A 16,207-nucleotide genomic window follows, 5' to 3' on the forward strand; every position below is an offset into this window, starting at 1 on the left:
CAGCTGACTATTGTTTGTGCCGTGGAGAAGGGTAAGGACAGACCCTTTCTCTTCTGCCGTCAGGTAGCAATTATCTTACGTCTCACTCTTGGCCACAGGAAGCTGTCTAGTAACCCCTTTAACCAGTGGAAGGGAGGGAATGCAGACACAGGATTTTCTCCTCCATAGCAGTCCACACCTCAGAATCACCGGAAGCTTCTAAGAAATGCAGATTTCGGCAATTCCCCGGCAGTCCAGGGGTTAGGACACTCGGGGGCTTTCACTGCCATGGCCCCGGGTTCAGTCCCCGGTCAGGGAACTAAGATCCCGTAAGCTGTGGGTCACAGCCCCCCCCACCAAAATTTTTTTAAATGCAGATTTCGGCCAGCTGTTTCCCCTCCAGCCTCCACCCCTAGATGGGCGTCCTTGGTCCAGGGTGGATGCAGGGATTCTCCATTTTACACAAGTCCCCCAAGAGAGAATGAAACAGGAATACAGAACGGAGCCTGGAATCTTGTCAGCTGGTGCTGGGCCGAGAGGGAGCCTTGCGACTTCCAGATGTGTCCCCAGTACAGCCAGAACCCGCGAGTCCATCTGGGGGTGGACATTCTTACAAGCACGTTACTGGTTTGGGGGGTCAGGAGGGTAGGCGGGCTCCTTTGAAGGCAGCCACTTGTCCTATAGAACGCCCTGTCCACCGCCCTGCAGTGTACCACGCCATCTTCCTGGAGGAGCTGACCACCTTGGAGCTGATCGAGAAGATCGCCAACCTGTACAGCATCTCCCCGCAGCACATCCATCGGGTGTACCGGCAGGGTCCCACCGGCATCCACGTGGTGGTCAGCAACGAGGTGAGCGCTGCAGCCCCGCCGGCCCGAGGTGCTGGGCCCAGGGCTATGGGCGGGAGCCGCGGACCCACATCCGAAATGCGCCCTGCGGGGCTTGGGGGGGACTTTAGGCTGAAGATGGCAAACCGGGTTCATCTGCCTATGGCCTGCTCTCAGCTGCAGGGGCTGCCCGGGGAGCTGGGAGAGAGGGGTCTGAGGCCATGACCACGGGCTCTGAATAGCTGTCGCCTCTCCATCTGGAACCCCGCCCTCGGCCAGGTGCCCTGCTCGCATCCCTGCCTTGGGACGCTTACAGTCAGGGCTGTGAGGACTCAGACGCAGGTGCTCACCCAGGGCAGGGGCGGGGGCTGGGAGGGGGCAGGCCCGGGAGAGGTGACACGGGCTGGGTTGATGATAGAGAGGCTGGGGCTCTTGGGGAACAGAGGCGTCCTCTGCTGAATGGTGAAGGTGCCACAGCCTTCCAGGGTCTGTCTCTGGCCACACAGGCCTCTGCAGGGCATAAGCGGCCCCTGACAGAGGACACAGATACAGAACACAGCCCCCTGGCGACCGTGCCCTCGAGTGATCAGATCCCACTGCTGGCTCCTGAGGGAGTTATCAAACGGGCTTGATGACATGTTTCAGGCATTCCTGCCTGTTGTAGAACAAAAGCTTTTAAGCTTGTCTTATCCTGGAGCCCTTCTCTTAATAATAGTAATAATAATACTAATACTGAGTTCCATCAGCGCTTACTGTGTCCCGGCGACTGTTCCAAGTGACTCATTTAATCCTGGCAGCCTCCCTGTGAGGCAGGTGCTGTCATGAGCCCGTTTCACAGATAGGAAACAGGCACAGAGAGGCTGCGTAATGGCCCCAGGGTGCACAGCTCGTAAGAGGTTGGGCTGCGGTGGGAAGGCTGGTGGCCCAGCAGCAGAGCCTGAGCGTCGAGCCCACAGACTCTCCAACCACCCCTGAAATGAGGCGTTTACACAGAACTGTCCTGATACGAGCAGAGGTGGAACCCTGAGCCCCCAGCCCAGCCCCCAGCAGACCCTCCACCCACCCTGGGAACTCTGCAAGCCTCAGCAAAAGATGATGGAGGGAACGGTACAGGAAGGGGGGCTGGGAAAGCAGGGAAGTTGTGGGCTTCGGAATTGGACCCATGTCCCCACCTGGACTGGCTCCTCGTAGCCGGGTGACCTTGGGCAAATCTACTTAATGACTTTGAGCCTCAGTTTCCATGTCTGCAAAACGGGGATGATTCTATCCATCAAGCAGGCTGTAGTAAGGATAAAATAGAAAACAGTGTCAGGTACCGGCAGATGCTAAATTAGCCAGGCACTTGTTTTGGGAAACAAGTGATGGAGAGATCCTTAAATTTGACAGCGTGTAACATGTAAGGCTTTTAATGGTCTGTATATTTCATAAATCGTCATCATCAGGGGCAATCCTGTTGTCACTTGTCATCATAATTGCCCAAGCTCCCCGCTATGTGGGAGTCCTCCGTTTCATGGGAGTTTCATCCTGGGGGTGGGCAAGGTGGTGTTTTCCTTCCTTTTTTAAAAAAAAGTATTTATTTATTTATTTTATTTTTTGGCCACGCCGTGTGTTAGTTGTGGCACTCGGGATCGCTGAGGCGTGCGGGATCTTTCCTTGCGGCGCGTGGGCTTCTCTAGTTGTGGCATGCGGGTTTTCTCTCTCCAGCTGTGGTGTGCGGGGTTAGTTGCCCTGAGGCGTGTGGGATCTTAGTTCCCTGACCAGGGATCGAACCTGTGTCCCCTGCACTGGAAGGTGGATTCCTTACCCCTGGACCACCAGGGAAGTCCCTTCTGTCCTTTTTAATTAAAAAGTAATTCACAATTCGTAGAAGTCAGGCCATATAAGCAGAAGACAAGTGTGAAAGGCCCTTATCTTCCCCACTCTCTTTTCCTAGCGGAGTTACCTTAGGTTTGATGTAATTCTGCCAGATAACTTTTTGTGTGTGTGTCCATTGCATGCCTGAGTGTGTGTAGGTGTGGGTTTTTAAAAACACACAACCAGGATCCATTTGAACAAAGGGCCATTGATCTGCAACTTGCTATTGTTGTCACCAGTTCAGAATTCCTTCCACATCGTTAAATCAAGTGTACGGTGGCTGTTTTTTGGCCCCCGTTTCACAGATAAAGCACATGAAGCCCAGAGTTGCTGGCCTGAGCAAGTCCTGTAGAATAGCCGGGAAGCGTGAAGCGCCCTGAGCATCAGGCAGTAGTGACGACATGGAAAACTCGTCAGTTTGCATCTCACAAATGCATTTCTGCCGTGAAGACAAAAGCCAAGAATGCTCAGAACCCTTGCAATTTCACAGGTCCCTGAAGGGGTTCCTTCCCCCAGCTTGCCCTGTGCGCCCCCCCCAGAGCAGGCAGTTAAGCCAGTGAAGCAGAGAACAGAACTTAAACGCCACCTCGGCTAAGTAGGTGATTCTTATTCCCCTGAAGTCTCCTTGCCTCTTAACCCCGAATCAGTTGGAAACCTTTGGTTCTTAATTGCCCGGAGCACTGGAGGTGGCCTGGCCAGCCGTGCAGCCGGCCCCTGGGGTGCAAGGGCACTTCATTAAACAAGGCAGTTACTGATTAAGCCCGTGTGGGCCCTGCTTCAGGTTTGGCATGCCCCAGCAGTGGGGTTGCCAAGAGTCCCCGAGGGAGCAGGTCGGCGGCATAGCCTAAATGTACTTCATGCATCATTAGGGCCTGGGGGAGGGGCAGGGGTCGACAGGTGGATGGATTTGCAGGATCTGGGGCAGTCATCCGGCGGGGGGGCAGTAAAATGTGGGTTGTACTTTTCATCTGGAAAGGGGTTTTGCCGTCCCATTGGCTAGTATGTGTGTTGTGGGTATGTTTAGGTAGATGTGTACATTTTTCATATTGTTTAAAGGTGTACTGTGAAATGCAGCATACATATTTAGAATAGAGGGAGCTCATTTGTAGAGTTTAAAGAGTAACTAAAGTACTCGATGCCTGCACTCAGGTTAGTGCGGTGTTTGTTAGAACCCCTCTGTGGGCTAATTTCGTGTTCCCCTCCAGTGCTGGTTTGAATTTTATACTGATCATTCCCTGGTTCTTCTTCAATACATTCTTTAATTTCACCTATTTTTAAACTTTATAGAAGGCGGATAGGAGTGCCTTCTTCAGAGACTTACGGTTTGTGATTCATGCATGTTGAGGGGCACTGGAGGTCACCGGCCCTGTCGAGCAGCCGGGTGTGATCAGGTCCTAGTTTGTTCCCGCTGCTTCTACTGCTGGGCGACGTGAGGGCTGTTTCTAGCATCCTTAGGTGTGTTTTGCGTGTGTACATGCAGGAGCTTACCTAGGGCACCTGCCTGCAGGAGAGGTGTGTGGTCGTCTGTGCTGCGTCCCGTGAACAGTTGTAGAAAGCAGTCATTTGGATGAACGACCCCCCCCCCCCCGAAGAGGATGCCCGTCCCCATTGCTCTGCATCCTGGTTATATATATATTTTTATCATCGAAACAGCCTCATTTTACAGACAGCGCCTGGAGACAGGAAGTTGCCTTATCTAAGGTCACCGGGCTGTTAATCAAAACGAGAGCTCCAGAGAGGGGGCTGGTGAGTAATCATAAGCTTCCTGCCCCGCATTTGTAGGCGCAGGGAGTGGACTGCTGTTTATAGTTGGTCCTCAAAGGACTCTGATACGCAGAGCCTACGAGGGTTTCCTTAAAGCATTTTTTTCTTAATTGAAAGATGGTTTATTTACAATGTCGTGTTAGTTTCAGGTGTACAGCAAAGTGATTCAGTATATGTGTATATACATATATGTGTTCTTTTCTTAGATTTGTTTCCCTCATAGGTTGTTACAAGATGTTGAATATATTTCCCGGTGTAAAGCACTTTAGTTTTTTTAGTTTTTCTATCTGGTGCTGTTTTATACATACCCGCTCCTGTAACGTGTCCTTATAGGGATTGGAAAACCCAGTCACTAGGAAAAAAGCAAAACGAAAGCGAATCAGGAACAATTTAGTCTTGTATTAAACGTTTACATCTTCATTCCCTTCCAGGCTTCTTTCCATCCTTTACATTCAGTTTTTGTTACTCGAAACTGTAATTGCTTTGTCCATCTACTCTGTATCATGTTCTCTCCGTGAGAGCTAAGCGTAAGCGTCTTCCTGCACTTGCGTAAACACAGCGCCTGTCATTTCTGATGCTGCGAGCGGCTGGACTCCGTGTCACTGAGGCTTTTCAGTCTCTGAACTCGTTGTTGAAGGGACATGGTCTCTCTTTTGCCTTTCAGATGGTGCAGAATTTCCAAGATGAATCCTGTTTCATCCTCAGTACCTTAAAAGGTAAAGCCCCCGCCTCCCCGCCTTTTCTTGTTTAATTAAAGGATGTTGGCTGCACTCCCCCCGGGTTAACGGAGTATCGGGGAGGGCAGGCTGGTGAGTGGGGCCTGCATGGGGTGGGCCCTCGAGAGAGTGTTACCTGGGACCATCCTCTGGGAAAAAGAAACACACACTTCCCGGGAAGCCTAGCCTCGGAAACGTGAGAGGTGGTGCGGCTGGCGCCAAGGTCACTTTGAAAGGGGAATCCTGGCCAGACAGTATGTGCTTCACGAACCCAGTGCCAACGAGAAGTACTGTAAGTCCTCTACATACGAACCTTCAAGTTGCAAACTTTCAAAGATGCGAGCGTGTGTTCACGTGTCCAGTCACGTAAGTTAGTTCACGTGTCTGGCGTACACTGTCACGTGCGTGCATCCTCTACAAGTGGTTGTGCTTTTGTGTGCTTAATGTACAGGACCGTACAGAGTACAGTATCTTTATTTCGAGCCCAGGATGTCCGGAAGCAGGTGTAGAAACAGTACTATATAGCTGATTGTGTCAGTTGGGCACCTAGGCTTACTTTGTTGGACGTACGAACAAATTGGACTTACGAACGTGCTCTCAGAATGGAACTCGTTCGTGTGTAGGGGACTTACAGTAAGACGCGTTTGCATGTTTCTAAAGTGTGGGTCTCTGGGAGGAGTGGGCATGGAATACAGCAGCTGAGTCTGCAGGCCGTGCGGATCGGGGACCCGGGGCTGGGTGGGACCAGGGGGACACGGAGGACCCACCTGAGGAAGGGGTCTGAGAAGGAACTCACATGCCAGGAAAAGTGGGAGACCAGCTGTGACCCCCTGTAGGGCTGGGGCAGGTGAGTGTGGGGGTTAGGTGGGAATGAAAGCCCCCGGACCGGGCCATAGACCCTGGACCGTGGCCCTGGACCCTCCCCCCTGTTCTCTGCATCTAGCCACCGACTGCCTTCAGAGGCCTGGGGGCCACCACACCCGAAGCCTCCTCGGACATAGGCCCTTCAGTCCTTGGGCCTCAGGCTGTGGTGGAAAAGCCCGCTGTCAAAAAGAAACTCAACAAGGCAGCCGTGAAGGTGTACGTTGAGATCTCTGCTTTTGTCAGCTTGCTTTTTTCTGCACAGTCTCATTTGGGTAGCCTCTGCCAGTGTCCACGGCAGGGTGTCTGCTGGTACCCTAATCCCATGGCCCCCAGATGCCACAGCGCCCTGCCTTTCTTCCTGTAAAACGCCATGTTTGTCTCTTGCAGCCGAGAGCAATGACGGCTACCACGTCATCCTGAAATGTGGCCTCTGAACAGAGACGAGCAGGCAGCCACCTCCTACCCTCAGCCCCACGGACCCCCCTTGGATGTAGAAATCGCACCCTGGGAAGCTGCGGCGAGGAGGGGCCTGGCCCAGCCCGTGAAAGCCACAGACCAACCCCTAGCCGAGACCCTCGGAGGCCATGTCTCTGGCGGGCAGAAAGCCTCCGCCTCCCCCTCCCCCTAGCCCCAGCTTGGGCGGTTCCTTGTTTTTCTTCCCAGCCCTGCCATTCTGAAGAGGCCGACGGTGGGGCATCTCCTCTGATGCTCCCCTAGTTGGAGGCTAGCTCACCGGGTACCTGGGTGCCGCCTGTACTGGTCCCTGCCTTCACCCTCTTCTCTGGTAACTGGCTCAGTGATGGGGCTGCTGATGAAATGGGGGTTTGCGACTGTTCTCCTGTCTTCGTGTCGGTTTCCTGTCTCCGTGACCCTGGTGAGCATCCGTCTTTCCCGTTGCTGGGTGGATCGATGGGAGTTGGGTTTATTCTGCGCCTCCTGCTTCTTTCACGTTTACCTTGATTCTAAGGGTCTGCTGCTGCTCGGAGCCCAGAGGTGGGCTCGCATCTCTTCACTGCCGGGCTAGACACGCCACGGGGCCACACAGACCTAGTTCTAAGGCCCTTGGGAGGGACAGGGGGAGGCTAGAAAGACTAATTTTAGGCAAATTCTCATGAATATAAAAGGGAAGAGAACCAAATGATTCCTCTTGAGCTCCTTCGGTATAATTTTATTTCCTAAGCAATCATGGGTAAAGGAGGACTAGGAAATGAACATTCCATTGTAGGATCACATGACCTTGACTATCCCGACACCAGGCCCTCTTGAATGGACTCAGCAAATCCCATTTAGAGAAGACCTCCAAACTTGCCGAGCTTCCTAGAGACATTGTATCCTCTGGGAGGGGTCCCCTTTAAATGTTTCTCTTTTTTCATTTGTAGAGGGTGTGTTTGGGGCACTTCACCTGCACTGGAATGGTTGGATCACCTTTCTTAGTGGCCTAACTTTGGGGAAATTTGAATATCAGTAACCAGTAGACTCAGCAAGTAGTCTTTATCTCTGTTTCCTGGGACCCACTGATCTGTACTGGCCCCAGGCTTCAACTCTTTGCTCATGTAAATTCAACTTACAAAGCGTGGTGAGCGCTGTGACCAACCGAGTAGGACTTGACAGCTTTTAAAGTGGAGCTTTGGGGGAATGTAGAGATGATCCGAACGGGTAGACCTTGCTTTACAGATGGAGAAACCAAAGCCCAGAGGGGCGAAGCCACCTGCCTGATATCACATAGTGATAGGGTAATGACATAAATTTGTCATCTAAACCAGGACACTTCTGAGAGTGAAAGGGGCTCTAGCAGTAACTGCGTTGGGACAACGGGTGTGGTGTCCTACGGTGTAAGGACAAGCTTCTGGTTCCCTCTCCTTTTTGGGGGTTGGGGGAGAGGAGCACATAACAGCTTTACTGAGATATGATTCACATACTGTACAATTTACCCGTTTATAGTATACAATTCTATGACTTTTTTAGTCAATTCACAGAACCACCACATCAATTTTAGAACATTTTCATCATCCCTAAAAGAAACCCTGTACCCTTGGCAAGTACTCTCCTATTTTCCTTACAATTCCTCTACTCCTAGGCAACCACAAATCTTCTTTCTATATGGGTTGACCTATTCTGGACATTTCACGTATGTGGAATCATACAATATGTGGTCTTTTGTGACTAGCTGTTTTTTCACTTCACATAGTGTTTTCTAGGGTCATCCATATTGAACATATATCAGTACTGCCGTCCTTTTTATAGCTTAATAATATTTCATTCTATGGCTATACCACATTTGTGTATCCATCCATCATTTGATGGATATTTGAGTTGTTTCTACCTTGGAGCTATTATGAATAATGCTGCTATGAACATATTTGTACACGGTTTGGTGTACACCTATGTTTTCTTTTAGGAATATACATATGAGTAGAATTGCTGGGTCGTATAGTAAGTCTGTGTTTAATAACTTTTTGAGGAACTGCCAGACTGTTTTCCAAAGTAGCTGCGTCATTTTACATTCCCATCAGCAGTGTATGAGGCTTCCAGTTTCTCTACATACTGATCAACACTTGCTACTCTCTCTCTGTCATTTTGATTATAGCATCCCAGTGGGTGTGACGTGGTGTCTCATCGTGGTTTCGATTTGCATTTCCCTGATGGCTAGTGATGTTGAGCGTTTCATGTGCTTACTGGCCATTCATACATCTTCTTTGGAGAAATGTCTATTCACCTCCTTTGTCTATTTTCAGTTGGCTTATTTGTCTTTTTATTATTGAGCTGTATGAGTTCTTTGTATATTCTAGATGCAGGTCCTTTATCAGATATATGAGGTGTCAACATGTTCTCCACTTCTGTGGGTTGCCTTCACTTTCATTATAAGAAAGTGAACTTTCTTAACTTTTACCTCTGAAGGGCAAACGTTTTTAATTTTGATGATGTCTAAGACACCTGTTTTTTCTCTTGTTGCTTATACTTTCAGTGTCCTATATAAGAAACTCTCACCTAACCCAGGGTCAAGAAGATTTATGCTTATGTTTTCTTCTAAGAATTTTGATAGTTTTAGCTCTCCAATAGTCTTTGATTAATTTTGAGTTAATTTTTATATATGGTGTGAGGTAGGGGTCCAACTTCATTCTTTTGCATGTAGATATCCAGCTGTCCCAGCACCAGTTGTTCAGAAGACTATTGGAATCCCCATAGAATTGCCTTCATACTGTTGCTAACGGCCCCTGATTCTTACTGGATCTTTTTTTCTGCGACATGGGGCTGTCATTAGGAAGCTCACCTTTTTTCTTTTTTAAACTCAGCCCATGTTTGGCTCCCCCATTTTTACACCTGGCTTTCTATTCTTGCTGTCTCCCCCCTTTCCCTGTCTCAACAGTACTGGGTCACGTCACTCTCTGATGTTCTGCAACCTTTCTGGGTGTGTAGCTCCACACATCAGTTGTAGGGCATCAAGACCAGTCATTTCCTTTTTTGAGGAGACAGAGTCACACAGAAGTGGAATAACTTGCTCAGGGTCCCCCAGATCCAGGACTAGACTGTTGATCTTGTGCCTGCTGGCCTTTCAAGGTGTCTGCCATTCACTAGACCCAAGAGATGCCACTACCCAGACCCAAGTGATGGCAGGCTGAAATCTTAATTCTAAAAATGTGGTAGGCTACTATTTTTATTTCTTCATTCCAGATGAGGGTCTAATCAAGATCTGGTACCTTAAGTTTGCTGTAGGTAGAGTCTTCTGTTCTCTGGAATGCACTTACAGAGAAGTAGAAAATAATAAATACAAAAAAAGAATACACATAGTCATTTGGTACCAAAATGTTTTCGCCGCCCAAATCAGCAGCTCGTCCCTTCCACAGGGGTCAGCTGAGCTAGCTGTAGGATTTTGGGTTTTGTTTTTGTTTTGTTCATTTTATTAAAGTACAGAAAAGCTGTAGCGCTCCCCACCCCTGTCCACTGTCTTTCTTGTGAGCTCTGAGTCCAGAGTCTGGGCCTGCTGGACAGGCAGCCCCTCCCAGAACTGTCCCCTCTGCCCCCACGTATTCTAGGCTGTGGCTTCTTGGCAGCAACATTTTAAAAGGGATCCGCAGAGGGACAAAAGATAAACTGTGCGCTTGGGCCACTGTCTCGGGTCGCCTGAAGCTGAGTGCTTTATTCTCAGGCCATCACATTTCTTTGCTGGGCAGGTGTCTGTTTGCAAGTCTGTGATGAACCTTCTCCTGGTTACCAAGTTGCACCTTTATAATAAAGACACGGGCTTTTGAATGGGGGAAGGGCCGATGGGCCTTTGGAAAGAGCAGGATGGGGGAGGGAGGTCGAAATCTTGGTTTGGGGTCCTAAGCGAAGGTCAGATGTTGCCCTGGTGACCTTCTGCCCGAGGGCCTCTTGGGAAGAGCTGTGAGCCTAGAGGGACCTTTCCTGGGAGCACAGTGGAGCTGCCTGAACAGTGTGTCACCAGTTTCCAAGTCCAGAGTGGCGTCAGGGGTGGGCTGAGTAAGTTAAGGTCTGAAAATCATTAACGAGTTGACGAGGAGAATGGAAAAGCCTCTTTTGCTGCTGTCATGGGGCAAAAGAAGGCAGCCCCCAGGCTCTCAGAGAAGATGGAAAAGCAGGTGACCAAGAGCCAGGGGTCCTGGGTCCCCAGACCCTCACTTGGCTTCTGCCTCTCTGGTCTTGCCTCCTCTCTGGGAGGCCTCTGGGGTCGTGGCTGACTCAGTCCTCGGTGAGTCTGAGGGGCAGCAAGGCTTTCCGTCTTTCCCACCATCAGAGTCTTACTGTGGGCAGGTGGCGTGCGTGTGTGTATTTCCTCGTGGTACTTGGCACCTCAGATGCTCCCGCTTGGGCTGGTGCATGCACCGCAAGGTTTGCACACGTTTCAGCGTGAGGCATGGCATCTTAGCTGTGTCTTTAAGAATCCAGCCTAGCTTACAACCGGGTTGACTTGACTCCATCAGCGCTCTTCAGAGTGGCCGCCAGCTGTTCCCTGCAGCCTGAGGCTGGATTCCATCGGCTGGCTATGTGTCTACGTTATAGATGCATGTGTGCGTGCGTGCGTGCATGCATGCGTGCACGTGTGTGTTTATGGATGCGCGTGGACCCCTTTCCCTACCCCTGTATCTGCCGTGAGCACAGCCCTGAGCATCCTCAGCTTACCTAGATGCGGTGATTACAGCTGCTCTCTTTAGATCTTATGGGATTCTCCTGGTTTAGACTCCGTTGACGAATATGCTTAGGGCACAGTTGCCCTAATCGAGGGGAAATGCCCACCCTAAGTCCCGCTCATCTGGGGAGGGGAGCAGTGCTGGTAGCTGTCATCTGACCAGGACCCCAAAGGAGTCCGTGGAGTTGGTCTTCCTTGAAGCTGCCTCAGGTGCCCTCTGTCCCCTAGGGCTGTGTATCCTGTGTGTGACATCATCAGTCAGGCTGGCCAATAGGAAATGTTTGTACACTCCATCTGGTCACCTCCCAGCCCTCTCCCCTCTGTCCTGTGGGGACAGGGCAGTGAGGTGCTGGGCAGCCGCGCCCCCCCATCCCCCGGCCTCCTTCCCAGCGGCATCCTGAGAGCCGCTTGCAGCCTCCGCCCAGCTCTCCAGAGCTCCCTGCAAAGGCTTCTCCTGGGCTTTCTCTGTCCTTCTGCTCCCTTGGGGAACGGCTAAGTTCTGAGGGGCACCCCCGCTTGTCATGTAGGGGCCCTTCTAGCGGCAGTGTCCCCAAGAAATAGCTCTGAGAGGTGGCTTTGCTGCTCTATGCAGGGCAGCTGGTGGGGTGAGGTGGGGAACGGCGGGCACTGCTTAAGTCTGCGGCTGAGCCGCCCTGCCCTCCCGGCCGCCAAACCAGCCCCCTCCGAAGAGGGAGCGTGTCAGCCTGTCCTGTGCCCTTCATCCTGGGGAGCCCTGAGGGTGGTCTCCAGGGAGCTAGCAGGGACCAGGGAAGCCTTTTATCATGGAAGGTTCACAATCCTTTCTCAAAGGCAGAAGAATGTAGTTAACCCTGGTACCCGTCACCCAGCCTCTGCAGTGGTCACCCTACACCCACTCGTCAGGAGCTGAATGCAGCTCCCTGCGGGGTTTCGTGGTCTCTTTGATGACAGTGAACACTGAACCCAATGAAGTGGAAGGCATCCTGTACCCCTCCCCTGTTCCATTCCCATTAGTATACCTGTATTACCAAAAAATGTACTCAAAGGTTATATTTTGAATTTCATCATCAAAAACGTTACGGAAACTTGTTTTCTCTTATACTGACATAATATCGATTTACCTCCTCTTAGCCTTTAAAGCCCAAAATAGGTCCCATCCAGCCCTTTGCAGAAAAACTGCCCACTGCTGAGTTAGACCTCTGTTACTCTTCCCCCTGGATTATGTTGAAGAAAATCCTAGAAAATAAGGACTTTTAAAAATAATAATAAAAAAAAAAGGATTTTGTTCGGAGCTTTGAAGCAGGAGAGTCATTTAGCTGAGCAGTCTTTGAACCCCTGCTGCCTGTTGGGCATGCGGCCCCCTCCCCCCCGCCGGCTCTGCCCCAGCCACTCAGGAACCAGAGCCCTTTGCTCTTACCCCTTCCCTCCTGCTGTCCAGTTCCTGGAGACCTGCTGGACCCTTGGATCCCCAGGGCAGGGTGCTGGGGGTTGGTGTCCCGAGGGCCAGGTGCGGGGAGGGACCTCTACTGGCCCCGAGCCACGGTGGGTGGCGGCCTGCTGACTTCCGTCACTGGGACTTTCCTGTCCTGGGAGGTGCAGCCTGACCTTCACCTCCGTGGTGCCTTGAGGACCTCGCAGCTCCTTGGGGTCCCGCAAATTCCTCCGCACGTGTCTGCTGCTCTTCCTCTGATGAGGGCCCCACTTGTGGCAGCCTCAGCTGGCCGGTGCTCCCTGGGCCCGATTCCCAGCTCTGGCCCCGGAGAAGCCAGCCCCCAGGCAGCCTCACGTGGTGAATCCCTCATGCTGAGGTCCAGCCAGGATGGGGCCACCTCCCTGTGGCTTGGCCATCCTTTCTGGGCCCCCCGGCTCCTTCGCTCCCTGTGCAGATGGCCGGAGCCTGCGGCCGGTCCTCTGTTAATACCAGCCGCTGATGCTGGCTGGCTTCGCCTGGGTCACACATTGTGCTCTGTGCTTTGCCGTTGTCTCATTTGAGCCTCCCCACGGCTCTGAGGCCCCCGAAGCCTGGTTTCCAGGTGAGGAAATCAAGACTGAGAAATCAGACAGGGGCCCAGGGTCCTACGACTACTGGTGGGCTGAGCCGGGGTCTGGATCCCACATCCAGACATGCACGCTCTCGCCCCAGACACGCAGGTGGAGGGAGCCCTTTTGTCCTTAACACTCACTTTTGTGCCGACATCATCCCTGGGCTCCACGCCCTGGTTGGGGACAGCAGAGAAAGGCATTGTTTTGTGTGCCTCCCACCAGCCCTCCCCTTGCTGGGCAAAATCTTGCTTACTGTGTTCGCCAATGTTCCTGTATTGAAAGTGATTTCTTTCTTAAAATGCTACTTCCTCACCTTTCTCCAGATTGGGTGACTCTTCTCTAAAGGTGGCGGGTGTCTTGATTGGGGTGGTGTGGCCCTGGGATGGGTCAGGTGGGTGTGACGGCAGCGGGATGGGTCATGGCGTGGGTGGGGGGAGTGGGCATTGAAGCAGAAGTTGTCACACTGCCACGTTTTGTACCCGAAATAAAGCATATTTTGCACTCGTTCCTGTACCATTCTGCAGACGAGAGATCTGTTTGGGGTTCTGTGCTTGGGTCAGAAAGCAAATAAAACTCATTTGTAAGAAACCTCTGTGACTCGGGCCTCTGGCCTTTTAATTTTTTTTTTCATTTGTATTGATAAAATGCACATAACAGGAAATTTACCATCTTCAACATTTTCAAGGGTAGGATCCAGCGACAAGTACATTCACACTGTTTTGTGCAACCGTCCATCTCCAGAAACTTTCCGTCTTCCCCAACTGAAACCCTGTCCCATTAAACGGCAGCCCCGCCCCCGCCCCCTCCCCCCAGCTTCTGGATACACACCCACCCGGAGGTGGAGTTGCTGGATCTTATGGTCCATTCCCACCGGTGGTGCACAAGGGCTCGAATTTCTCCGCATCCTTACCAACACTCACTTTCTCTCTCTCTTTTTCTTTCTTTTCTTTTTTGGATAGTACCATCCTCATAGGAGGCCTGGGGTCTTTGAAGCTTGATCAGTGGGTGGGCTGTTTTGAGCCCTGCTGGGGGCACATCTGCGGTGGCCACCACCCTAGACCCTTGTCACCGCCTAGCCCAAGGCCAACATGTGACCTTGCACAGCCTAGCACAAGGCCTGGCAGGACCAGGCTCCCAGGGACAGGAGGGAGCAGCTGGGGTGAGGGGTCCCGGGGTGGGGGACAGCTTGATGTTTTCCAAGATCCAAAGGAAAGTGATGCCATGGGGGGCTTGGGGTAAACAGATGGAGATCGGGGATCAGGTCAGATAAAGCTGTGCTTCTCTGGGCTTACGATCTTACCCAGTACATGCTCACCTACCTATGAACAAGAGTCTCACAAAACAGTACTCGAACGATTGCATTTCACCTTTTCTTTAGAAATGCGGGTCCTGACCTGCCAAGTTGACTTCCCAGCCCATGGGTGGGCTGTGCCTTGCATTTTGACAAGGCTCACACAGGGTCTCAGTGGGCGGGGAGGGGAGTTCTGGTTTGTTTTCTAAGCACAGTGGGACATAACCATGGAGGTCCTTAGACTAAGAAGGGATGGATGGGATTGGGCTCAAAAACTCAGAGTTGGGGACTTTCCTGTTGGTGCAATGGTTAGGAGTCTGCCTGCCAATGCAGGGGACACGGGTTTCCTGGTCTGGGAAGATCCCACATGCCGTGGAGCAGCTAAGCCAGTGCGCCACAACTACTGAGCCTGCGCTCTGGAGCCCGTGAGCCACAACTACCGAAGCCCGCGCACCTAGAGCCCGTGCTCCGCAACAAGAGAAGCCACCGCAATGAGAAGCCCGCGCACCGCCACGAAGAACTCGGGAGCTCGTCAAGGCCTCAGAGCCGTTAGAAGCTGGAGCCCGGGGGTTACCCCGCATCACCCTATCTTTCTTTCTGGCTTTGGCTGCTGGCTGTCCAGATGACTGTGTGGCCTCTGCCCCAGCAGGGAACCCAGACATGAGCAGCAGGGCGCAACAAGCACGGTGGTGTGTCCCCAGCAGTGCTCTTGGCTTACCCTGGGCAGGCACTCCAGCGGCTGGAACCTAGAGCCGCCCGGGCTCAGCGGTAGCTGCCCCTGCCCATCGATCTGCAAGAGAGCCAGCGAGGCCCAGGCAGGCGAGCCCCACCAGGCACGTCCCAGCTGGGCAGGAGCAGGGCCACACCGCAAGGTGCTCCATTTCCAGCAAACGTTCCCTTAGCCACGATGTGGGCATGAGGCTTTGGGGATGACTTGCATGTGATGCCCCATTTTCAGGCAGCAGGGTGGGGTGCCGTGATCCTCAAATTGGATAGGGTACTATGGTCCTCAAATTGTATCAGAGTCACCTGGAGATCTTGTTCAACGGACTGCTCACGCCCAGGGTTCCTGACTGTAGGTCTGAGCTAGAGCCTAAGATTTTGTATTTCTAAAAATTTCCCAGGTGGAACTTCCCTGGCCGTCCAGTGGTTAAGACTCTGTGCTTCCACTGCAGGAAGCGTGGGTTCGATCCCTGGTCAGGGAACTAAGATCCCGCATGCCGCACAGTGAGGCCAATAAATCAATCAATAAATAGAAAGTTCCCAGGCAACGCTGCTGGTCCGGGGGACCACACTTTGAGAACCCCTGAAGCAGTGGGTAACTGCCTTGGTTCCAAGTCAGCTTTTAGCTTTGTCACCTGGGCGATGTGACAACTTTTCTGTGCCTTGCTTTCCTCATCCATAAAAGGGGACTAAAGATGCCTGTTTCCTAGGATTGTTCTAGGGATTAAATGGGTTTAAGCTATGTAAAGAGTTTGGAATGGCCCTGACAGGAGTGGTAACTTTGTAGCCCCTGCTGAGAACCAGTGTCGTAAGCTTGAGATTCCCTGGGAAGGGGGAGGGCTCGTAAGGCACAGGGCTGGGTCCCACTCGCTGTCTCCCATTCAGCGAGGCAGAGGTGGTGGAGGACGTCTGAGGATTTGCATTTCTCCCTGGTTCCCAGTGGGTGCTGTTTGCTGGTGGGGGACCACCCTTTGAAAACCACTGCCCTGGAGGACTGCGCCCTCTTGAAGCATCCAAGTCA

General features: G+C 52.1%; 1 protein-coding gene across 2 annotated transcripts in view; it reads left to right on the forward strand.

The window, feature by feature from the left end:
- Window positions 1-6,839, forward strand: part of TFCP2L1 (transcription factor CP2 like 1) — a 59,518-nt gene extending 52,679 nt beyond the window's left edge. For both annotated transcript variants that reach the window (XM_024734520.1, XM_024734521.1), the window contains 3 exons: window positions 688-830; window positions 5,089-5,140; window positions 6,392-6,839. In XM_024734520.1, the coding sequence (XP_024590288.1) occupies window positions 688-830; window positions 5,089-5,140; window positions 6,392-6,438 (242 nt within the window). In that variant the 3' untranslated portion in view covers window positions 6,439-6,839. The remainder of the gene's footprint in view (window positions 1-687; window positions 831-5,088; window positions 5,141-6,391) is intronic.
- Window positions 6,840-16,207: the final 9,368 nt, after the last annotated feature.

Source organism: Neophocaena asiaeorientalis, unplaced genomic scaffold, assembly GCF_003031525.2.
Source record: "Neophocaena asiaeorientalis asiaeorientalis breed wild unplaced genomic scaffold, Neophocaena_asiaeorientalis_V1.1 scaffold32, whole genome shotgun sequence".
NCBI lineage: Eukaryota > Metazoa > Chordata > Mammalia > Artiodactyla > Phocoenidae > Neophocaena > Neophocaena asiaeorientalis.